Source organism: Dermacentor andersoni, chromosome 4 (assembly GCF_023375885.2).
Source record: "Dermacentor andersoni chromosome 4, qqDerAnde1_hic_scaffold, whole genome shotgun sequence".
In the NCBI taxonomy this organism is placed as follows: domain Eukaryota; kingdom Metazoa; phylum Arthropoda; class Arachnida; order Ixodida; family Ixodidae; genus Dermacentor; species Dermacentor andersoni.
Window position 1 is genome coordinate 91,621,937 of NC_092817.1, and position 26,483 is coordinate 91,648,419.

The 26,483-nt window shown below is 42.2% G+C and overlaps 1 protein-coding gene across 3 annotated transcripts in view; it reads right to left on the reverse strand.

The window, feature by feature from the left end:
• Positions 1–2,528: 2,528 nt before the first annotated feature.
• The window catches only part of LOC126536473 (uncharacterized), a 37,709-nt gene continuing 13,754 nt past the window's right edge, over positions 2,529–26,483 (reverse strand). For all 3 annotated transcript variants that reach the window (XM_055074029.2, XM_055074028.2, XM_055074030.2), the window contains 7 exons: positions 20,199–21,859; positions 14,227–14,277; positions 14,074–14,115; positions 11,887–11,952; positions 6,758–6,933; positions 4,797–4,890; positions 2,529–3,436 (listed from right to left, as the gene is read on the reverse strand). In XM_055074029.2, coding sequence (XP_054930004.1) covers positions 3,345–3,436; positions 4,797–4,890; positions 6,758–6,933; positions 11,887–11,952; positions 14,074–14,115; positions 14,227–14,277; positions 20,199–21,859 — 2,182 coding nt within the window. In that variant the 3' untranslated portion in view covers positions 2,529–3,344. The remainder of the gene's footprint in view (positions 3,437–4,796; positions 4,891–6,757; positions 6,934–11,886; positions 11,953–14,073; positions 14,116–14,226; positions 14,278–20,198; positions 21,860–26,483) is intronic.

Sequence of the window (26,483 nt, forward strand, 5' to 3'; positions counted from 1 at the left end):
CAAATGAAGTCGGATGTTCACAAATATACGAATAAAAAGGAGATGCACATAGTAGCAAATATATTCGAATATGAGCTATTTCTATCAACTGATAGCAAGCTCAGTGGTATGAGGCCCGAACCCTGTCACAATTGAGATTCTCTCTCAACCGCTCGTAAGTCAGCCTCAACTGTCCTGACATACTCTCAGCCCACGCATGACGCCCGAGTGTTGTGTTTCACTGCTCTAAAGAGTTTATTTTGCTTTGGATGTGGGACACCTGCATCTCGGCATCAGCCAAAATTTTGTTTTTTGAGCTCAAACTTCTTCAAAACGGCGGCAGCAAGCTTCCTTTCCCGCTTATTCCTCAATGCATACATCATTTCTGTTCTTGTCCCCCTTTGGCTACTCGTTCACCCCAAGGACCATTTGAAGCACCTTGGCCAGTTGCACAGTCCACGACCGATTTTTAGAGCTCCCTAGGGGTCGGGAAAACGTTCGAAAAATCGGCGAGTTGGAAAAAAATAAATGCGTGTCATTTACTACCCTTAGGGGCTCTAACCGCGACAGGCACGTTCGAAAACGCTCTGAAGCCCTATCGGTACACATATTAGGCATATCGGCGCTCGTACTGTGACAGGAAATACAGGGTGCACGCGTGTATAATTAAGGAATGCATATTGTGTTCCGTGGCAATATCCCCTTCTCACGCTTGTTATGCTTCACTACAATACTTATGCGTATGCTTCACCATGTAACATTTCTGTACAAAGGCGAAGCTGACTTTCGGGAACCGGCATTATGCAACGCACCGTGTTTTCTATGTTCCTAAGCCAATCACGAGGACCATAAATTCGGAGTCCGTGCCATTGCTGACAGCAGCTAATTCTTTCAATAAAAAACTCGGCATCCAACGGCAAGAAGCTTCAGCGCGAACGTCGAAGCAGCTAGGCCTTGCGTTGCCGCAGTGGTGGCAACGGCTGCCAGCGGATCTACGTGCGAGAGTGCCGGTTCGAGGTGGCGAAGTAATCAAAACAGCAGCGGTGGTACCTTTGATTATTGCCGTTTCGGACCCGCGGTCACGGCAAAACGTCCGGAAAATCGGACGGCGAAGAGTTCTTGCGTCCGAAATTTCACACGTTCCGATACGTTGACTCTATGGGTTACGTGGCGGTGCCGCGAAGCCGTCCAAATTATCGGGAATCCGGAAACTCGGTCGTTGACTGCACACTGGCAACTCCTCCAGCCGACGACAGCGCGTCAAAGACGATTCATTACCATTCCTGTCTGTTGCTCGAGCCAGCATTACCGCGACTTTCGACCCTTTCAATAAAATTGGCGCTAATTTTCCCTGATAGAGGCCCAAATTCCCCGAGTTTTCCCTGACTTTTTCCAGACTACTCAAAATCCCTGAGAATTCCCGGTTTTCCCGGTTGGTAGACACCCTGCATATAGTGCTGTACCACTGCAAGGATAGGGATAACTTTAATAAAATGCCGGCAAACGACGGTTTAACGCGTTGTGACGCTGGCCAAGCGTCGACCAGGGTTATACCCTACTCTTCACTAGCCCAGTTGGACCACTGCAAGTCTTTCTGGGTAAATGGAACTGGTATTTGGAACATACTTCTCCAGTCCCTTGAGAATCCGTTTAATGGGATTCTACTCTAAAACCAATATATCAAATATAACTTTAATAAAGTGCCGGCAAACGACGGTTTAACGCATCGTGACGCTGGCCAAGCAACAACCCGGGGTTATACCCGACTCTGCACTAGCCCAGTGGGGCCCAGTTGGACCACTGCAAGTCTTTTTTGGTAAATGGAACTGGTATTTGGAACATACTTCTCCAGTCCCTTGAGAATCCGTTTAATGGGATTCTACTCTAAAACCAATATATCAAATATAACTTTAATAAAGTGCCGGCAAACGACGGTTTAACGCGTCGTGACGCTGGCCAAGCAACAACCCGGGGTTATACCCGACTCTGCACAAGCCCAGTGGGGCCCAGTTGGACCATTGCAAGTCTTTTTTGGTAAATGGAACTGGTATTTGGAACATACTTCTCCAGTCCCTTGAGAATCCGTTTAATGGGATTCTACTCTAAAACCAATATATCAAATATAACTTTAATAAAGTGCCGGCAAACGACTGTTTAACGCGTCGTGACGCTGGCCAAGCAACAACCCGGGGTTATACCCGACTCTGCACTAGCCTAGTTGGGCCCAGTTGGACCACTGCAAGTCTTTTTTGGTAAATGGAACTGGTATTTGGAACATACTTCTCCAGTCCCTTGAGAATCCATTTAATGGGATTCTGCTCTAAAACCAATATATCAAATCTTGGCTGACATGCAGCAAAAGACAAGTGCTTATGAACAGAAAACATTTTACTTTGTAATGTGCCATTACGCTTTGGCTAATCATGATGCGATTTAAGAAAAAAAAGGGGGGGGGAGGGGATCCATGCCAATGATTTTACTACAAGGCAGACTTCCTTGTTATAGGTGATGCTTCCTGTAAAGACAATGCTATTTCCAGAAGTCATTCATCACAAGAAATGAGATTTTTTTTTAATTCAGCGAAACAGTTACAGTATATGTACAATGACATGGTATGATGAATTAATTCTTAAAGAATTTAAGCAAGCAAAAAATTCAACTGTAGGTCCATTAGTGCAGCAGAAACTATGTACAAGGCACGCAAGTTAAATATTTGTACACTGGCTCGAGACAATGCTGCCGGGGGTGCGTGAATATAAATTTCTGAGACCAAGTAGAAAAGGATTCAAATGGTGCAAGAAACAAATTGAATTATCAAACAGAATACTTTTTGAGTAGTTTTAAAATAATGAGCAGTTCTCATTATCAATCTACATGTCCTAAAATATTCATGTTAGGAACTTCCCGTCATGAGAATGTAGGTTATGAACCATTCTATTTAAAAGCAAAACTGAGCATTAGGAAGGATCAAGCAGTTCATTTGCAAGCTCAGGACTTATTGGTGAGAGTGAATGATAGCTGTTTAGCCAAATAAGTATGGCTATTTACGAATATAGTGACTATTCAATATAAAGACCAAATAAAATGGTGCAATATTCAATTTTCTACACAAAGATTTCGAATATTCACACCCCCCCAAATGCTGTACAAAACATGCCTTTACATATATGGCATTGTCAAAACTAAAAATCAGGAGTGAAAACTTTGAAATATCAAGAAAAATGCCTTTAAAAAGTTGTATACATGTCTTTGTTCGAGGGTAAAACTACACAAGAAATAAAAAAAATATCACACATTTTTGCAAGTATGACAATGCAATAAAAACAATGGTGTTTACAATATTTACATAATGTGCCCTTAACATGTCACGTCACTGGATCAGCCTTGGACGGCTCTGTGAGTACATAAAGAATCTTGACCATTGTCTCATTGAGATTTTTCAGCGTAAATGGTAAGCCTGCAACGAAGAAGGGGACAAAAAAAATTTTGTTCATCATGTTATACAGTACAAAAAGTTTCCTAGTACACCACAACTATTAAGTAAGCAGATTCTTATATTTAGCAGCTTCCAGAGGAGATTAAATAGCAAGTAACTCACACGTTCGACGTTAGTAAGCATTTTAGAAGTTGATTCGAATAAAGGAACACATCTTCCAAAAATTGTACAGCACAGCCCCCTTTAAACGATGGTGGAAAAGCAGAAAAATATAATCATTAGAACTGCATATTACATCCAGGCTCAGTTCATGTACCTTCATTATACAATGTAGCAAGAAATACCTGTCACTATATACTGACCGCAAGTGGTCTGCACTGTACAAGTATTTGCACCATATTTTATTCACTGCCTACACTAATGAGTTTCGTCCTCTGTGTGGCTGCTGTGTTCACAAGTGTCACCTTAAGCACCTTGGCTTTTGAACAGCAAGCATAGCAATCTGTATGACGCCCTACCAAGCAATGCACCCCTAGAAAGCCTGAGGTCTGGCCGGGGGTGTTGCCTATGCCCGTCTTATAAACCAGTCAGTGCCCGGCGGTGGAAATCGAACCATGCACCTGCCACAGTTGAGCCGGCTGTCCTAGCCACTGGCACACAGCTGCGGCATTGTGTGGTCACTTGTTGATTCCTAGTTTAATGACACAATAGTCAACAGCCGTCTAAAGGCTTAAAACTCTGACAGCTTGAAGTCCCTGGGTCACAACGTCATAAAAGTAAGCTAGACACGCTGTGGATGTACTGCGGCTGTAAGCGGTATGACAAAAACATCCACGGAGATCTGCACAACTTTTAGTAGCTATACATTACAGACAATAAATTGCTACCAGCATTGCTAAATTTTTTTCATCTCATTGCTGGTTTATGACTTCCTCTACAATATAAAAAGGCAGTGCTAAACTTCTCCCCTTCAGTATAGAAGACAAAGCTCTCATGAGTCTTGTGGTGAACACTTTGCATCCTTGTGGTGGGCTCATCATAGCCTCAGTTGCTTTTGCGCCATAAAGCCCTACATAACTAACTTTGTACCTTGGCATGCCCTTAAAGGGACACCAAAGAGCAACATTCAATTAGTTTATTAGGCAGGTAAATTACTCTCTTCAAATCTTATCTCGATTCATCTGATGTAAAGAAATTGTGAGTGCAGTAATAATATATTCAGTTAAGGTGTCCTTGAAGAGGTAAGAATGGGTACATGGTGACATCATAAATGAAAACCCCTACCCCCAAAAATAAAAACATGCACTTATGACAAGGCATGTAGGAATAAAACTGTGCAAACAAAGGAAGTAGTACTAGTAAGTAATTTTTGCCAACAAACCTCTGCTGATGTAGAAAGCAGATCCTTTTTGGAGAAGCATCCAAGTGCCTCCTAACGTAGTTATGTTCACTCCAGTATCAACAGCGTAAAGAAACTGAAAACAACAGATAAAATCAAAAGTCACCTAATAAAGCAGTTGAATAGGCTGAGTTCACACAGGAAGCATGCCATACTTTGCCTCTGCAAGGCTTTCACTAATAACACTCAGGGGTTGGACAGCTGAAACAGCTTTTAAAGCAATATTTGGAGCAGAAGTATCTTGGTTTTGGAGCAGACTAGTATTTCAAATTTGGAGCAGCTGATTTGTCGCGGGACACTCAAAATCTGGAGCACATCAATGAAGTAAGCGATTGAAAGTTTTATGCTAGCCTTTCTGGACTAGCTCTTTAAAGAATTATCTCTTATTGCCATGGATCCAACTTCAGAGGCGCAAAAAGCTGCTGTTCTCTGCTTTCTAGTTTCACTTGGTACACTGAAGTCTCAATAATTCCAACTCCCATAAATTGAACTCGTGGATAACTTGAACTCGTGGACAACTTGAACTGCATTTTGGTTGTTGTAGCTAGAGTAGACATTTAAATGGATAAAAACTCTTGGTATTCAAATACTTAATGGAGCGAGATGCTTATTTCAAGCGAAATTCCCATTTCCACCTATCCCTTGTCCTGAATTGGTCGACAGTTCACGCAGCTTTTTTCCTCCCCCTTTTCTTTCTTTCTTTTTTTTCATCCGCACCATGCTCGGGGTGTTCTGGCGTAAAGCAACACCTAGAGGGTATTTCTGCACACTGTGTATTGGTGTGATGCCGGTACGGTAGCAAAACTGCCGCTTTGTTCACGCTTAACTAGATGGTCGCTTTCCATGCTGCAGGCATTCTTTCAATTATTCAAACCATGATTTATCAAAAAACGCTTTGTAAACAAATATGTTTTCGATCATAAGCAACAATTCTGTAAATTTACAATCGTGCTTTTCCCCATGGATTTGGCTAAAGTGGAGCACTTTGGCATTCACATTGCGAATGACTGGGCACACTGCTCTAATGTGAGAAGTTTGTTTGCCACATGAAAAGTTTTAAAAGATAACCAAGTTTAGGTGTCTCCCAACACCACGTGACTAACCAAGGAGAGCTCGTTTGGTCTAATGGCCATGCTGGCAAGAATGATTGTACGCGTTATATACGTGTTGGCCTCTCATGGGATAAGAATGAAGATATGCAATTCATAGGTCCTCAACAAAACAAAAACACGGTTTCGTGGGTGTGCTAATATGACGGCATAATATCACATGTGAGTGCATCGTTACTTGGGCTGCAATTGTGCAAGACTAGATGACTTTAGAGAATCGACATCCAGAGGATGAGGTTGACAAAACCCAAGCTGTTTACCAAGCTGCCACTTTCCTCACAGACCTGCCTAAACTCAAACGCTTGGTGGTCGCACTTAGTGTTTTGAAGCAGCTTGGGTGCATTTCAAGGCATTTTTGCAGTTTTAGCACTGCAAGTTGCAAATAGAGCACTTTGGCACAGCTATACCACCCCTGCATAGCTTACAATTTGAACAAGCATCTGGAAGTGAAGTGCATTTCAATATTGAAATGAGTGTACCACACATGAGGAGGAGTAACAAAAGAACACTGCATGTAGAAAAATACACTGTTTTTCTTAAAGTGCTGGTAATTACTGTATGGGGCTATGATCTCAATCACTCCATGCCTTGGGCAACTCATAACGCAGTCAACACTGCTCAGTGCAAATGACGTCTTCCTGGCTGCAAAACTTACTTCTAATTACACAGGTTCTTGTTTGCCCTTTCTTAAGATGTGAAAGACGATGACAAGTGTATTATTGCAAAACAAGTGAACATTTAACTGAAACGTAAGGGAGCAATAAAAAAAAAATGACAGCTTGTCAGTAATGCTAGCAAGAAAGAAAGGAAAAGACTGCACATGCTGGTACTAACCATGTCATGGTGATTGTTCGCAGACAGTGCCTTTTCACAACTTGGGTCTAGTCTCATAACACCGAAGGTAGTAGTGTCAGTAGAAAAATAGTGGCCGAAGGTAATAGCGCCATTGCCAAGCGCTTGTTTCGCGGACAAGTCCATGAACTTTACTTCCTCCTCCTTGATGTGAAGTCCTGCACAAATTAAGACAGATGCTCATGAAACACAAGAGAGCTTCTCTCATTTACTAGTTAACCAGCGGGATGTGCCACCATCTGCGAGAACAGCTGGGCAGAAGAGGCAGGAGTACACACGCTACAGTACTTGCTCAATCAGAACACAGCTGCACACCACTAGGGCACGCTGTGTTTCTTTAGCTAATTGGACAGAGAACACTTGTGACACTTTCCATAGAAGCTAAGAAGCTACCGCACGTCCTTGAATGTGACGACCACTGCCTTGACCCCTGCCCAACCACTGCCAGGACAAATGAAGCAAAAAAAAAAAAAAAAAACTTTGATGCCGCTGCAAACACTTAATTTCTCATAAGACGTATGCTGTCACCACTTGAAACGATGCAGAGGGATCTCCTAAATGGGTGCTGAACAGCCTTTAACATTCCTTAAAGAGGCCATGACACCATATTTCTGAGGTTAAATTATGCACTGCACATTGAACTGTACATATCCCACAGCAAGCTGGCAAAATTAGAGCATGTTCAGTGTGGTAGATACTATATATTTAAATTCTTTTACATCGCAGCTGAACTGTCCAGTAGTCTGGCAACACTGAGTAGTGAGAAAGTCAAATGGACCTCTGTAAACAGCTCTCCCATGGGTAACGGAACCCACTCCCAAAGATTGTGCTATGTTCTGCAAGCACTGGAAGCAATTGTAAAAGCTGGAAATAAGGCATGGCATCCATGTGTTGTTTAGTTTTTCAACGTGCGTCTCGGCGGTCTGCTGCTGCTTTTCACTGCAAGTCAATGAACAGCAGTGGCCCAGGATTTCCTTACATCACGGAGTCCATGCCAAAATGGCGGTTGCGGGCAATAGGAGGAGCATGGAGGCAGTGGTTTCACATGAAATTTCTAATTGGAATGTGCATTCAGAGCCCAGTTTTTTTATGTGCCTAACCACACACGCACAAAAGTGATGCAAAGAGCCTTTTCTCTCAGTTACAATAATAATAAACTGAGAATGGTCAGATGACCGTATCATTGCCCCTTTAATGAACATATGCAGCATGACACGTAAAGTATACAGCCGTAAGCATATGTTCTAAATACAGTAGACTTCCACTTATTCAACTTGGAATGAAGGTCCCGGCCAGCACCCACAGATGTCTATAGGCCAAGATTTATTTTGACCACGAAATCGGCCCGTGCCAGATAATTCAAACTTGACTGGTTAGTAACAGAAATGCCTAACCCAAACAGTGACTCCACAAGATCATAAAAGGTGCGTGTCTGCCTTGGCAGTGCTTTGGATAGTGGATGTGTTGAAGACGCGCTCTCACCAAACAATGCAAATGTTAGAATCTATGTGAAGCAACAGTTACGTGAAACAGCTAATTAAATGCTATAATTAATTGTGATGCACACAATCGTCTTTATTTTCATCCTATGCAATGTGTAGGGGTGTGTGAATAGCAGTTTTCAAGACAAACGAATACGAATTGAATAGTGCCAGAAGCGAATTGAATTAGATATTTTTTGAATAGTTTGCAAATAATGTACAGTCCTCTCACCATTAAGATCAAACAATTTTAACATCCTGGTATTCACAACAACAGAGCTTTTGTGATTACACTGCACATTATACAGCATGTATTATTAAGAGCATAAAGGAAGCATTAGGAACAACTAAGTAGAATGTTCGCAAACAGAGGGCTATTGGGAGAATATGCGAATATGAGAAGTATTTATTTTCAAATCACAATACAAAGGTAGACAATAAAGGTAATAAAAGTTTATAAGGGTAAGCCTGTGGACCAATTATCATCTGTGCACACTGTCGAGACCAGACATGCGCATTGTCTGCAGTGATGACAGAATGAAAAAATTCGCTGACGATTATGACACTCCCTAATGCGAAATTTGAGCATGGCTCTATACGTGTTTTCATTTTGCCTGTCAATATTTTGTATTGTGATTATATAAGTACACCGTTTATATTAGGAAGAGAATGCTGTGAGTAGCATAGCTGGCACGGAAAATCTGTCTTGTGAGGCACATTGCAAACGGAGTGAAGTAAGGCAGGACTGCCTCGCTAATTGGGAGATCGCGAGATAGGCAGCACATGGATTACGCATGGGCGTGATTTACAGCAACTGCCACAGACAGACCCACGCTATTACAGTGCTTCGTTTCCATACATACGATGCGTGCTACTCTGGCACCCTATCGTGGCCATTGTTGTCACACAGCCCATCTTGTATGGCACTACGCTTTGCTTCTCATGCTTTCATTCTACCAAGGATGAGAGTAGCCCTTCGTCGCGGGGAAATCGTGTCACCAGTGTCAGCAGCAACAACGCCCAAGGGAGCGTCACATCGAGCCTTACTCATAGCTGCTAGCCATCGCCCCCAGCAGGAGCAGTGATCCTCGTCACAGTTGCTGGTACCACGGATTGACCTCAGCAGCTGACACTGCGGACTAACATAGGCCTCCTCACCTCACGCAACTCCGGCCCCCTCTCGGAAGCGCAGATGAGATTGCCCAAGCGACTGCGGCTCCTGTGGTTGCCGGCAACTCAGCGCATGCGCAGGCTCTCTCCCCTCTGCTCCTCCTTCGCTTTCCATCTCATTGTAGCCTCCTCCACTTTCCTCCTCACACTCTCTTCTTTCATTTCCCACTGTGCTCTGTGTTCGTTTTCATCTTTTGCTGTGCTCGTTCGCTCGGTTATGAGGTACAACACTGAGGCACACAAAGGCACGCCGACGCTCAACGCAGGAACGGGCGCCTAAGAGCTGCGCTCTAACACAAGAAGCACTTCTATTGCATGAATTGTGGCAGATGGTGTCACTACTGTAGAAAGTATGCTGCTATCAAATGTATTCTGATTTATTCGGATGGGAGGACACATGTGTTGCATCTATATATATATATATATATGTAGTGCCAAAAAACGGTCACTGCCGAATTCAGTGCCTATACGTTTTTTTGTGAGTGATTGTATTCAGCAAAAAAAAAAAAAAAAAAAAGCCTGGCTAACTCAGCAATGCAGCGTGCTCTAGCACATTACACCTACTGTGGGAGGGAAAAGAAAATATTGCATTTTTGCTTCAATTTCATCTTTTATTGTGTACAGTCGATGGCGTAAAGTATTTAAAGAGTATTTAAAGAATACTATTGGTATTTTCGAATAGCGAGTGTTCAATTTGATGACCGAATTGCATAGGACAACATCCAATTCTTCATTTGAAAGTTCCGAATATTCACACACGTCTAACAATGTGTAATCTCATGCAACGTTTACATTCATGCGCCCCACAGATGACAAGTTTAATCTTATGTAATTTTTATATTTACGCACTAGTAAACCGTTCCCGAGCTATACTCAAATGCAAACACCATATGAGGCGGATGCACTGTGCAAGACGTCTACGCAGTTATGTCACCAGGATAAAGGTGATGCACGAAGCTTGTCGACATGCAAATGGTGAGGAGAATAGTACGCAGAGTATGCCACAGATCTCACGCTTCTTCCCTTGTGTAGCAGTGGCACAGGAAGATTACGGGGGACTGGCCAAGAGTAGGGTTGCACAAACAGAAGAAATCGAAGAAATCAAAGAATTCAGTGAATAACATGTGCTATTTCATTAAGAGGTCCGTTTGTTTTAGAGATACTTATAGACTGACAATATATGTACAGGCTTTAAGCCACAATTTCTTATTTCGTTATGCAGAACAGAGGTGTGCTTACTAGCAATGCACCGTCGGTCAGCATTCAGTGATATACAAGTCATCTATTTGGTGAGAAATGCACTTACGCCAAACACTGTTGCGGTAAACAAGACAGGCCTTGCTTTAAATATGCTGGTTCACAATGAGCAATTATCGTACAGCACACTACTTTCACTAGTGAAAGCTAATTCACAGAGAAGTTATTTTCCACGCTGAGCTAGTGGGAACAGATTCATATCGTGTTTTTGACACTGGCTCTTGTTGACATTAAAAAAATTATTACAAAACTAGCAAAGTGGACTGCCCACCATAGCATTCACTATATAAAATGTAATGGACAGGGATGATGTGCCCAAAGCGATAAAGAGTGATACGAGAACGATAGATATTAAGTGTAAATAAATTTCCTTTCCGTAAGGTGAACACAGCAGGTTTCACCCTTTTGTTTTTTTCTGATTGGCAGAATCGGAGCCATGCTACATTTTTCTTGTTATAACATAGGGTGTGGGTAAGGTTCGTGAGCACACTGTCATCTATATTTAAAATGCGAAAGTTGGTAGCTGATTTTACTAGTGGGAACATGGTTACCAAATAAACTTTAATATTTGTAAAATCTTATGGGCACAACACCGACAAGGGGGGGGGGGGGGAGGCAGAGGCAGAAGGAGAGCATAGCAGTTTTTAAAGCCTACCCTGAGCCTACAAGCACCCACAAACTACAAACAGCAGAGACTGGCAGGCTATACATTGAATTTAGATAAGCAACTTTTCCAGCGACTTTGCTGCGGCTGATTTTAGCTGCTTTGGGAGCTTACCTTCATAAGTGTGCTCACAGCAAGTATTTCTCTCGCATCCTTTCACTGTCAGAAGAATTTCACAGAAGGTGAGGAGACATACGAGCGGAATTTTTTTTGCTAACAGTTAATTTTTCTTTTGTAAAGCTTGACACAACACTTGAAAAAAAAAAATTAAATTATGGGGTTTAACATGCCAAAACCACTTTCTGATTATGAGGCACGCCGTAGTGGAGGACTCCGGAAATTTTGACCGCCTGGGGTTCTTTAACGTGCACCTAAATCTAAGTACATGGGTGTTTTCGCATTTCACCCGACACAACACTTGTAAAATCATAAAGCGAGCACAAATTCCTAAACTTTACTAACAATTTGAGAGAGTTGGCAGGTATGAATGAATAATCAGCTAATGCCTGCAGCACTTAGGTGAAACTATCATCACTCACCTTCACGCAAGCACTTCTTTCCTGTTTTGCTCAAGTTGATGCTCTTTCCAATCATGCACATGAATGCTGCAAGAAATATTCCTTGTTAAAATATGCAGATCAAGCACAGCAGAAAAGTGCTCTGTGAGAAGCCTGAAAAACAAGTAAAACCAGTTATTTTTACAAGTTAATTGATATATCAGGTGCACGAGGTATTAGAAGATATTATGACAACTTTAGGAATAGTATCTATATTTCACATGAGATTTGGTACACTCATTCCGAATACTTTTTAGTGTTTCTATTGCTGCTTTTCTATAAGACTGCTAAATAATGCCGTCTTCAGTCTCAATTACTGACTAAATCTGGCTCCGGTAATATCAATACATGCAGATCAAATAGTGCATGTTGATGATAGGCAGTTCTTCCACAACAGCAGGCTTTAGCAAGTGTTTGTCATTGTGTGCCTGTGTGTCAATCTTTCTCTCAGTGATGCCTGCCATACATAGTGGGGTACAGGTATAGTCGGAGCTAGTATGCCATATTGATGGTGACGTGGATGCTGAAGTTCGCAACCAGATGTTCTTGGGTGTCGCAGGCACTGTGGGCTCAAGCAAATCCATTAGGAGAGAAGCTTAATAAAATCATGCACAGGAACCTTGATTTTTGATTCCGCCAGCTGAAGCTGATTGTCAGTTGCCATCATCGGGTTTTCGGGGTTCTCACTATGACTCATCATGACCTCCACCTGGCGGATGGAGAAATTCAACTGCAGGAATGACATCTGACCACTAGTAGCACTTAATTCTTTGCCACAGATTATAATTTGCCACAAACTCTTGTCTCACTCAGAAAACAAACCATTTCACGACATTCAACAAGGCGGTGATCTCCAAGTCGCTGTGGTCGGGTGTGCAAGGCAACTAGGGGAAAGTGCCGCTTCATTTCCAGTGTCAGAACAAAATCTGATACCCTGGAATAAACGTGCTAAATAGGTGAAAGAAGGGTTGGTGTGGGCGATGTTAAGCGCTTAGACAGATAGAACGAGAATGTTAATGTCTAAAGCAATTCAAAGCCATGTCCTCAACTACCTTACATGCCTGGTACATGAATTATGGAGAGCACATCATCTAACTGAACGGTGACCAAAGGTGGTAGCAAGCTGCAAAAGCTTTGATGCATAAAATTCAAATGTGTTTATGGTTTACAAGTAAAAAGCACTATTCTGTACAGTTACAGATGTAAGATCAGCCAGCGTGCTGGTAATGGTACAGTAACAATGCAGGCAGCATTCCATTTCATAATCATTTATGTACACCTATGCAAGCAACAGTGAAATCAACTTTGTTGGCAACAATACCTACGCATGTACTAGGTAGGCAAGTATACTTAGACTGAAAATCGAACCCAGAACCTGATGCTTGGCCTTAAATGCCAGAGGCATTGATCCACTGTAGCCCTATAGTAATTATGCAATTCAGTAGTGTGCTTCCCTGCATTGCATGTTTGCGCAGCTAACAGCAGCACCAGTCGATGAGGATAGCTATAGGGGCTTGTTGGTATGGCAGACCTTATTTTTACGACAGGCAGTGCTTCCACAACAGCAGGCTTTAGCAAGTGTTTGTTTATGTGTGCCTGTTTGTTAAGCACTGTGTGTGTGTGTGTGTCAGATGTGCCTTTCTGTTGTTCTTGTGCTGCTTGCACTACAACAAAATAAGATAAGCAACATCAGGCATTGCTCAAATGAAGATGAAGTGCAAAGTACAGATACTGTGGCTTGCCTGTTGCATGTGGTTTCATCACGAGATCCACACCTACATTTTACATTTCATAAAATATGCAAGCTGCCCACATACGCTGACTGCAACACAGACTAGCTGCCATTAGCTTGGAAAACAGCCTTGCAGAAAAGCTAGCTTAAAAGTGTAGAAAAAAAGGGGGGCCTACAATTACCTATGTTGTAATCTTAAAATTTGATAACTGCACACAAGGGTTGAAAGAGAGAGAGAAACAGAGGGAAAAGAGGAAGGTTTACCAAACAAACAAAAAAAGGTATCATTTGCTACCCTGCACGAAGGGGAACAGGAAAAAAGATGCTAGAGAGATTGGACAAGCTAAAGCATAAAAGAATGCTTATAAAATGTAGAACAGAAAGTTTACAATCTGCAATTATATGTAGAAAGAAAAGTCTGGTAATATACTACTTACATGTCTGTGCAATGGCATCCTTGACTTCCTGTTGAACGTCAACTGAAACAAGACCGCAGCCATGAAGTAGGAAGCGCTATTTATATCATATTCATGCATCAAACACATCAATCATACTGTAATTATAGTGCGTAAAAAAATATTGGTCCATACACAACTCAGACGTCTGTACAATGGCATCCTTGGCTTCCTGTTGAAGACCGCCTGAAAACAAGACAGCAGCGGTGAAATAAATTGTGCCACAAACTAAGGAGGCAAAGAACAATATCCCCAGTTTCTTTTTGCCTTGTAGAGAATAGCAACATGGGTCATTTATGCTCCGACTTGTACAGCACACTTAGCACAAGCAGCTAACATTATAATAGCAGTTCCAACTACTGCTCAAGTATGAGAAATGTCCCTGTCTATAAATTTGTGCCCTGCATGTGGCCAAATTAAATGAACAGCGCAATAAACTGACACTACACTTCAGTAGACTTGTAAACCTTAAGTTTAAAAATATGGCAGCTGAAACAACAAAAAAAGAAGTTTTATTGCTGAAATGCTGAGTTTATTACAAAAATTTGCAGACTTTTTCTGTGTAGATGTTGTGAACAGGCACTCTTGTCTACAGTCGCAGCAAGAATGCTCTGCACCACATACCAACGAAAATGTTCATGAAGTTTATTCATGTAATGTAACATTCACATAACTGAAGCTGAAATTTTCGCTGAATCCATGAAGTCATGGCAAGCAGATGTGGGAACTTCAAGGCGATATAGCCGCCAGTCTCATTTTTGTGTCCTTTCTGGCTGACCGAGTGACTTCTCATGATAAGCGTGGCTTTTTTTGGTATTGCAGAAGGATAATTTACTAACACAGCTGAAATAATTCTTTTATGCAGTGTCCCTTTAAGAAACTGAAACAAAGCTTGCTACTCTGAAACTTCGAAACAAAAAATTCATATCACAAGCCCCCCTCCCCCCTTTTTTTCTTTCCTCTTTCTCTCTTTTTTTTTCAGCGGGTGTGTCAGACGCCGATGACATGCCGGCTCACACTCGTGTGTTGACACGTGGTTGACAGACAGGTGGTGGCTGCCCTAGTCTTGTGCACAGCATTCCTTTATTCTCAATTTGATTCAACACGCTAACACAACTTCCCTCGTCGCTGCACCCAGCCACCTTACATCCTCTCCCCTTTAGAAGAACTCCACCTATATATACTGTGGCAAGGAAAGCATACGTTGCCTTGAAGAAGACAAGTCCACTTGTCGAAACATTGGCTCCAGCTTTCACCTTGTTCTCGCTTCGTTCATCGTCTTGAATTTCCATCCCCCGCATTCCCCGTGTTTTCCCTGGATATCACAAGCCTGTAACAGCTATTACCGCGAGCGATCTGAGTGAACGCGTATCGAAGGAAGCTTTAACCATATCTACAATATTTTGCAGCGCCAGCAGTCCGAATAGCAACATGTGCATACACTGGTGACTGTCACGAGAAGAATGAAGCCTGCCAGGTTCAGCAAGAAATCAACTGCCGTGATGAGTCAACTCAAGCGCCTGTGCGGAGAAGCGTCCACTGGCCTGGCAAGCTATATAAGCGGGTGCCTCGTCTTCAGCGTCCCATTACAGCGAGTGATCTGGGTGAAAGCGCATCGAAGCAAGCCCTAACTGTATCTACAATATTTTGCAGAGCCAACAGTCCAAGGAGCAACATGTGCATACATCGGTGACTGTCATCAGAAGAATCCAGCCTGCCGGGTTCTGTAAGGAATCAACCGCCATGTTGAGCAGCATCCACTGGGCTGGCAAGCTATATACGTGGGTGCCTCGTCTTCAATTTTTGTTTTCCCCCCATCCTAACTGAAAAACTCGGATCGCTTGCTATCAAAGAGCTGTTCAAGCATTTCACTGACATGAACGTGAAATTAAAAAAAGAATTTGATGATATGAAACAGTGTCATGCATATGAATGAACCTTTTGAGGAAATACGGGCAACTGAATAGGAACTGGATGATTTAAAACGAGAGCATGCTGCTTTAAATGCAGAAAAGGAACAATTGGCACAGTCGCTGGCCAGCACACAGAAAGAACTTCCTGAACTAAAGCAATACACAAAGAAAAATAATGTGGAGATAAAGGGAATCGCACAGAGCCAGAACGAATCACTGGTGGAAGTTGTTAAAAAAATTGAAGACGAAATAGGGGTCAGTATTGTATCATCAGACATTGACGTTTATCATGTGCTAACAAGAGAAAAAAAACAAAAGCAACGTCATTGTGAGGTTCACATCACGAACAAAGCGTGACACCCTGTTAATTGCCGCAAAGACGAAGTGTTTCGTGGCCAATGAAATAGGATTCTCTGAAAGTGATGCACTGTTCATCAATGAGCACTTTTGTCCTAAAAAGAAAGCTCTGCTAGGTGTGCCTATAGCAAAAAAGAACTGGAAATTTGTGTAGGCCGCTCAGCCTAAAATTCCCGGAAGGAGGGCAGAAAATTTGAGCTATTCACATTGCAATAATAGATGACCTTACAAAAATTGTGTGACTGAAGTGCACGTGTGGCATCTGACGTTACATTTATTATGTGTATTTCACCCCACGAACAATTGCACCAGCTTCATATACTGCATTGTAACATCAGAAGCTTGCACAGAAATCATGATTCATTATTGTCCTTATTGGTGCGGCTTAAATGTCACTGCAACATCATAGCTCTATCAGAAACTGGGTAAAGGGAAGCGAATTTTTAAACGCAACAAATTACAATTTTGTCCCTCCCAAAAATGGCTAAATCTAGAGGTGGTGGTAAGGCACTGTAGCTGTCATTGGAACTAAAATATAAGAAACTGGATGTCACAGAGACAAGAACTGGTGACTACGAGATGCTTTTTGTTGAACTCGAACACAAGCTTATAACTGGCGTGACATAGAGCCTACCAGACTAAAATCTTCAGCCATTCTTGGATAAACTTGAAAGAACCATGGCAAATCTTGAAAATACATACAGGTAACAAGGTGATATTATGTGGAGATTTTATTATTAACATGGCAGATCACAACAATAGTCAATATCAAAATCTCATATCGTGCTATACAGTGTGTGTACAATAAACCAGAATGGCTGGAATGCATTTTGCTGTCGTATGACCGTCACATAATAGCCGCCATGACAGAAACGTGGCTTCATGCTAATATCCCAGATAGCTGCGTATTCCCACTTTCATATTGTTGTTATCGAAAAGATAGCGAAACAAAAGGAAACGGCAATGCAACTCTTGTAAAATGTGGACTTCCATCCTTTGTGTTGCCAGAAATTGATAATGGTAACGAAAGTGTTTTTTTGCAAAGTCGAATTCAGTGGAAACGCTGTCATTATTGTGGAGTTTGCAGGTCACCTGGATCCACACCATAATTTTTGTTAGAACTCTACGATAACTGGGTGGAAATGAAGTCTGGTTCAGTTGATCTCCACAGTTCTGAAGTGTTGTTTGACATAATGCTTGCATATAACCTTAACCAAATGGTCCTTGTCCCAACACATGTAACAGATTCTGCTTCTTCAATTTTAGACCTTTTATTTTGCGCAAACCACATTCAGGTTCATGTAACGCAGGTTCACAACGAAATTTCAGATCACAATCTTATTTATTTTACTTGTATCTTCCCACGAAGGGCAGGCTATTATAAACCGAAACCTGTGGTTGTAAAAGATTATTCTACTGCGGATGATGTTAAAATTGCACTTTATTTAGAGGACCGTCTTATCTCTTTATGTGATGATGACATTGACATATTATGGCCCAAGTTTAAATCGTGGTGTCACCACTGTATAGAAAACGTTATTCCAGACAGACTAAAAAAGGTTGGTCAACGGAGCCCTCGGATCATCAGAGAGCTGCTCCTCATGAACCGTAGGCTAAAGCATTGCAGAGAATTAAAGTATGCTGATGACAAGGTGCTTAAAGAACTAAAAACTACCTTTGAGTACGAAATGCAAGAGTCCCGAGAACATTATTTCACTGAAACAATTGGGCGTTTTGCATGAGAAAGGCCACTAAAATTCTGGCAGTTCTTGGGGCACAAAGGCCATCAATGAATCGAGCAGGTGGCGCTGGGCAACACTTATTACAGACAGCAGGCAAATAGCTCAAATGTTTAATTATCACTTTCAAAGCATGTTTTCAAAGCTGACAACGATTGTGACGTCACTTTTACAACAGATGGATCAAGCAGTCTGTCCATATCCTTGGAGGGTGTAGTTGAACTGTTCTTATGGTTAGACACAATGAAGTCAACAGGTCCAGATAAAATTTCGGCTATTTTTCTTAAGAGATATGCACAGCTGATAGGCAGATTTCTTCTCATAATATTTAATAAGTCCTTAAAAACTGGTAAAGTACTGACAGATTGGCTCCTGGCTTGTGTTCCGGTTTTTAAGAAGCGTAGCCCGGCAGAAATAAATAATTATTAACCAATTTCCCTTACATGTATTTGTTACAAGGTGTTGGAGCATATTCTGGTGAAATATTTAAGTAACTTTTTGGATAAACACAATATCACACATAATGCACAGCATGGGTTCCGACGAAGCTTTTCTAGTAACACAGTTAATAGATACCATTAATGAATTCGCTAAAGTTTTCAATATGAATGGTCAGGTGGATATATTATTTTTGGACCTCTCCAAAGCTTTTGACATGGTGTCTCACAATAAACTAATCCTGAAGATGAAAACAATTGGTATACCTTCCGAAATAAGTAACTGGGTTATATCTTATTTAGCTAATAGAAAACAATATGTAGATATAGAGGGATTGTACTCTCGAAATTTAGATGTTTGCTCAAGAGTGCCCCAAGTATCTGTAATAGGACTAGTCTTGTTCAACATCTGTATCAATATGGTAGACACGGTCAAATCAAGTGTTTCAGTTAAATCATTTGTCGATGACTGTGTCATTTTTAAAACCATAAATTCTGTTTCTGACCAACTTGTGTTGAACGTGAATATAATATAACTAGCAGAATAGTGTGCTAAGTGGGATAAGATCATTAATTTTAGAAAAACAGTACAGATGTGTCTTACTAATAAAAGAAACAAACTGGTGTTTTCGTATAACATCAATGGTAAAGTGATCAAACAAGTAGAGGAATATAAGTATTTAGGGATTATGATTACGTCCAGGCTTAAACGGACCGTGCACATTGACGACATATGCTCTTCAGCTCGTAAAAGATAAGGCTTCCTAAAACACAAATTAAGAATATCATCAAACCAACTAAGATACGAGGTGTACAAAGCCATAGTAAGACCTTCTCTAGAGTATGCAAATACTGTAGGGGACCCTCACACAATGGTAGATATAGAAAAAATAGAAAAAAATTCTAAGATTAGCAGCTCGTCTTATATATATATATAACTGCTATAAACAACGGGACTCTGTCTGCTATGTTGCAGGTAGCAAAGCCGGAATGCTTAAAAGAACGCTGAAGAATTGCTGGAATTGAGTTTCTTAGCCGCTTATATTTTTCGAAACTAGGCATTCCCCAAGAATATGTAACAATCATTTAACACTTTATTTAACCTATTTTTGCTCGCACAAATGTTTAGAGGTATTTATTTTTCCCCAATACAATCACAGATTCGAATGCATTGCAGCATGATTCTCCCCTCCTTGCCCCTATGAGTGATTTGGACCATCAGAATGCATCGTCTGTGATGTACTATGTTGTTAACGTTGCACATTGCTTCTCTTCTTTTATGGCTTTTTATAGTGCGTGCAATATCTCGTTCAGTTTTGTATGAGCATGCATCATCTATGTTTAGTGTGTGTGTCAATATGCATGCTTTTTTTGAAGGTCGAAATTTTTTGTCCTTTTTGTATTCTGCCTCTCCTGCTTGGACCGTTTTTGGTCCGCAGCACGTGATAAAATTTTAAAAATTGATGCTGACCCAATCAAGTGCCATAAGCTGATTTGACCATGAACAATGAGCACGGCAAACCTGTAACAATTATAAAAGAGAGTTCACTGTTTAGAGAAGCCTGTTCCCAATGTCATGCAGTGTGAAACCTACTGCCTGAGGTCACTTGCACTAGTAGCATGGCTAAATGCTATAAACATTATGAAAAGGGGGCTGTCACCTTTAGGTGGTTCGATGGGTGTGTCACTCTTCTTTCCATGTACAGGTGGCTTCGAGACCTTGTTGTTGGGATAACTACTTGGAACTTTTCTGGCCCTCAGTGCTGAAGCAGTTACGAGTGCAGATTTTCTCTGCCTCCAAAGTGACTTGATCCAGCAAATATTTTCTTCACCCGTGCTGTCCAAGAGCTCTGCACTAGTTGCAGGTGCTTCAGGAAGTGCTTTTCCTTTAGCAACTTTCAATAACGCTATTGGACTTTTGTTGTGCCGAGTGGTTTTGTTCAAAGATCTCCCTGGGATCTGCCAAAAATTTATCCTGGGTTTTACAGTTTCCAGGCGAGAGTCAATTGCTAATGAGGATTTTGATGCACACCGCTTCTTTCTTGGCGATTCAGAAGGCTTATTTTCAGCTCCGAGGTTTTCCAGAGTTTCACAGCATACAGGTACCGCATCTCCAGTCACTGGTAAAACTGCTTTGCCTTGCGATTCCTCAAAATTCTTTGCAACTTCTACACTTTCCCGCTGTAAACCAGTCCCACACTTTAAGGCACTTGCTGCCTTAATCTCACTTTTCTTTGTTGGCCCAACTCTCTTGTTACTTTCAGAACCCTGAGAGCGCAAACCTTTTTGTGCAGACCAAAGATTGTTCTTTTCTTCAGCTGCTCCTTCATGATGAGCATTGGGCCCATTGGGCCTTGCTTCAACAGGCACTGCAAGTGGGCTCTTGCAGGTTGTCTGAGGGCTCTGAAAGGATCTGAAGCTATCTTGCATGAAAGGTGTTTCGAATTTGGCCCAGACGCTGTTTTTCTTGACTAGTTCAGGAAACACCTCTCTCATGAACCACTGCTCATGGGTACTGTTCAAGGAGGAAGCTGGCTCAGGAAAGGCTCGGTTTGCTAAGCTGCTTAAAGGTTTCCGTGGTTTCCGTAAAGGTTTCCTTAAAGGTTTCCCATGACTTGAAGAGCTCCACAGGTCCCTAGAGATTAATGGCAATGGCTTAGACCCGTACTCTTTCTGAGAACCACATGAAGAGCTTGAACTCGGAGATGGAATGCGTATCTTTTTGCACTTAAGCTTGCTGCTGTCGGCTATCTTGCTCCCTGCTTGCTTCAAGTCAGCTGCAGTTGATGCATTCTTATCTCCTAGTTGAGAAACATTAGGGGATTTGGTTTTGAACTTATTTACTGTTGCTGCCTGTGGTATAATTACACCAGGTCTGTTTCTTCGCAAATTGAAGCGAGGCGTGCGATCCCCTAAAGATTCATTTTCTTGAACGTTGGTGCGACTCTGGTTTTGGTTTCCAGGGGCATTGCATGTTTCTGTTCCTTGATCCTGATAACTCGAAAACTTTGTCGTATTGCTGGAGCTGCCAGCATTGTTTGGGTGCTTAAGTTTCCTCTCTGCACTGTCAGCGCTGGGCTGTTCACAGACGTTATCACCTTTGTCCACACCAGCAGGCAAGTCACTTGTCCAACCATTGTATGGGAATGCAATGGCTATTCTCCGACTAACTTTCCTCTGAGGACTGTTCACTACTGCACGGTCGTCTGGCTCTTTCGCAACTAGAGGATCAACCGTCAGCAAGTGCTGCTCGGGCTCATTATCTTCTCTTGCTCTCGGTGTCTGTACTAAAGCTTGAGAAGCTTCTGAGATAGCTACTGGGCTGAAACAGAAAAAAAAAATCACGCTTGATTAGCTAGGGCAGATGATTATGCAAAGCCTATGAACTTTGCAGCACTGCTTAATGATGAGCTGACTTTTATTAGATACTTGTTGCATTGTGTTGTACAGATGATCTATTGGTACTTGAATTGAGCATTGAGGTTTCATAGTACAAGCCATTAAATTCTTTGTCTTTCTGATGGTACAAGTGTAATGAGGGAAATTTCTGGACAACAAATTAGTGAGGAATGTACAACAATTCCCATGTTTATGGCAACTGCTGCTGCCACAACAGGCACTGAAGGTTGGAGTCTGCAAGTTAAATAGGAAGAGGTGTTTAGTTTAGCACACCAGTCAGAAGCCTGCTTCAAAATTTATACTACTTAACCACATAAATCCTAAACACCACTACACATCAAGAAAAACTAGAACTTGTTCACCTGTATTTTTAGCCATGAAAAGTACATTGGTACAAAAAAAAAAGGTATAAAATATTCGGTAAAGAATTATTTAGCATAGTAATCAATTATTTGGAATTGGTTTGCTAAACTATTCGAAACTCAAGCCTCATTCCAGTATATTAAAAATGCTGCTATGGGCTTTACAGGAAGTTTCCCATGCTAAAATAATAATTTTGAGGTATCAAACTCAGTGCAGCAAAAACAATATGTTAGGCTTTGTGGGGTTATAATGGGCAGCTGCTAGGGTATCAAACAGTCGCAAGCGTCATCTCTAGCAAGCTATGTGATACCCCTTTTAATGGTACAACATGAAAACTCAACAACTCACAATCTCCCTGTGCTTTTGACAAATGGCACAGACCGGCATAAGCTACAAACCCCGATATTTTTACAGAAGTGTTGCAGCATGTGTAGCAAGTTTTTTTTGTTGTTGTAAGAACATTCTATAAGCAACTTGAACAGCAACTGCATATCAGCAAATTAGTATTTACTAAATATATATTCTACAAACTAAACAACAAATTTAAGATGAACTCACAAATCAAGAACATGTCATCTTGAGCAAGCGATCACCCTTATATGCGAACTGCCACGAAATTTTCAATCTTGTAAAAAGCCAAGTTTAGGATAGTTTGATGCAGAGGTGCGTTTGTACAAAATTTTATGTTTGAAATATGTGCAGAAGTATCATGAAAAGCTAGCAAAAGTAGCTGTTTTTATTACCGGAACTGGGGGGGGGGGGGGGAGGAAGAAAAAAAACAAGCCGCTATTATTGCTCAAAAGAAGTGACAAGTGACCTAGAATGCACACCTCTTCGGCAAGACCTCAGCAATAAGGTAGCACCTGAGGCTGCTGCGGTATGCTGGGACTTGTATCATAGCGACAACCATCAGGTGCACGCATTGTTTGCTTGGGTGCCGTTTAAAAGCTGCTAACAAGGAAACTATACAATTTGTATTCCTGCAGCTTTGCCAAGATTGCTTCAGTTGTACAGTAGAACCTCATTCACACATTTTGGGAAAAAATACGAGAGAAAGAACGTACCAACCAGAAAAACATATGAGCCCAAGTAACTAAAGTATTGGACAGACCTAACTATAGCAGCCATCTACATAATGCAAAGCATTGCGTGAATAATTGCAGCACGAGACGCTGACACGCATTCAGTAGGTGGGGCTCCCGCAGCCCAAGACAAGTTTTGGTGTTCTCTATTGAGTTTCTCTATTTCTCTTAACGCAATAGCATTAAGCACCCAACATTCCAGAAAATCCGGCATCGGCGTCCAGCATTGGCCGTCTTTTCACGAGCAATCATTCTGAACCATGCATACCCAAACACGCAGGTCCTCAGAGTAGTGCGGAGACGTTACTAAACTAATTGAATTTCTCGAAGTAAAATGCATCAGAATAATCGTAAAGAATGACTTACACAAAGCCAGATTGTAAAGTGTCGGATTGTAATTTGAATATACAAAAAAGCATAATTCTGTTATGGGGAAAGTCAAACACAAACCCCTTTTAAAGCGATAGCATTTTCCAGCTGCCGTTTGAGGTCTGCCTTATGGCAAATGCACCAAATCGCACCGGTGAGCACCAAGGCTGTTTCATCCAATCATTACGCCGTTTTATCCAATCATTGTTGCCCCAGAGTGCCCCAGTGCATGCCGATGTGATTTGCCAAATTCACTATTAGTAGGAGCAGCATGGCCCACTCAATTCCTTGCAACACCATCAAAAAAAGAAGCACGAAGCTCACCTTTGTGCATATCGTTCGCTGCCAGCACTTTCAGGTAAACATTATGGCTGCATAAGCTGCAGTTGCCGGAAAGCATGAGAAGCAGGAATCTATGCATGATATATCCAGCCAGTTTTCTCTATTTGGTTGTCTTACATTCAACAGCAGAGCCTCGATGAATTCTACCTCCGCTCAAAGAAGAGCACATTGGGGTGGCCAAGCTAATGCTGCTGTATAGTCTGGCTTAACGTGGACATGATCCACGCGTGGTGCAGTTATGCTACATCGGTGAAAATTGGACGCTTTACAGTCTAGTGTGGCTGGTGCGGGAATATAACATGTCCTATTGCACGCAGGAGCAGCTGGAACAGGGTGCATCGCGTGCTAGCTTGGCTGACCAGCAGCTTCCTGTTCCGGTTCAGGGAAGCCAGTGTGTTGCACTTGCGCCTGCGCTTCCGTGCATTTGTCTGCTAGCGCTGTGGCAACAACTGATCACTGCACTGCTGCAGGTAATGTTTAAAGTGTGGGGCAAAATTTTAGCGATCTTAGTGTCTTCGACATGACGTATCCGACTTCACCAACCCCTGCATGCTGGAAGCGCCGAGCTCGTCGACCGATCTGTACTGATGATAAGTAGCTGAGGCTTGGCACGATCGGGCTAGAAGTGCTTGGTGCTAAGTGCGTGTAAACTCACGGCCAGATAGGCTGGACTGTGGCCGTGATAAAGCTTCGCCCATTTCGCTCCTACAGCATTGCAATCCTGCGTGGCTTGCCGCCACATCTACACAATGGCCGCCGCGTTGTATTCTCCTTCATGACAAATGCAGCATGCGGTTTCTGCTCGTTTCTGGCGCGGTTTCAGAAAGGCTTTCGTTCGTCTACATTGAGGCGCCTGATGTAGAGATACATAAAATATCTTGAAGGTGATGCACTACAAGAAATGATAGCTCGAGAATATTTCCCTCGAATACAACTTACCTTTGGTTTCCGAGCGCTATTGTGGCATGTAGTATGTATAGTCATCCCGAGAAAGCGTTCGCCAAGCAGGTCTTGATGGCTAAGTGACTGTGCTGTTGAAATGTAGCTTGTGCAGCTTTGTCAACTGAAGTTTACATGCTTTGTATGCGTTGATTGGACCGCGTTGCACTTGCCTGCTGCACCGCAGTGCGTGCTTCCACTCAGAAAGCTGGGACAGGAAAGATGCGTTCGGCCTTCCTCTACCCAGCGTTGTGTACAGCTCAGCCATCACTCGTGTTCAAATGCGTATTCAAGCACCTGACTGCCATGCAACGCATCGGCATTCTTACAACAGCTCAAATGACGTGCGCAACAGGGGAACGGACGACGAGAGAGCCGCCCGTCAGCTCACAAATGATGAGTGAGCAATGCACCAGGCTGCCTAGGCGCAACTGAGAGATCAACAGTTGTGCACGGTTCTTCAATATCCGCCACATCCGCATCACTACTACATTGCCGCCAGGTGCACATTCCGTCTGCATAGGCGCTATTTAATAGCAGCTAATAACAAAATTAGGCAATTACCAGCCCTGTGGCTTTGCCAAGATTACTTTGAGAGTATGTATATGGTAGCCATTTATAGTCAATTTAGCACGAGTGAAATTTCATTGCAGTTGGCCTTTAAAGGTGAAGCTTAACCATCCTCCAAGTTTTTAAGATGGCAATGGGAAAGTGAAATGAAATCGAGCTGGTGGGCGGCGCCTGATGTCACCGGAGTGAAAGATGACGCTCACATCACAACGCGAGTATGCGCCGGCATTTTTGCGTTCAACAGCACTCCCATCAGAGTGTCACGATAGACTCCGGGGCAAGGAACGGCGGCACATTCGGGTTATCACCTATTAAAAGTGTGCAGTATGCTTCCAGCCGCATCACGCGCTGTGAAACAAATAGGCATGGAGAAAGAAATTCAACTGTAAGATAGGTCAAGATGCTTATGGCAATAGGGTTGGCGGCGATAGCTGTGAATGCACTGTGCGACGACCCGGGAGGAGATTTGGTGGTATCGGAATGAGAAACTGACATTTTCCCGTGAGATGGGTGGGCGAGTATTGCGGTGAAGGTGCTGCGGCGGGTGGCTACTGTTCTCGATCGTGCACATCCCACGAGTTTTATTTACTTGCGATCTAGTAGCCAGAAAACATATTATACGATTGCAGTTTGTCAATATACTGAATGTTGGTGCCAAAAGATCGTATTTTCCAAGAACATATGAACCACTCAAAATAAGTGTAACTCAACTGGGTCATTTTTTTGTGTTGTCGATTTTGACCGTTGGTGCTGGGAAATCGTATGTAGCGGGAACGTATCAACGAGGTTCTACTGCATATACTACTCATTTGTGACAAACTTAGTCGAATTGAAATTTTGTTGCAATTGGCTTTAAGAGATTACTGATGTAACATTTTCAAC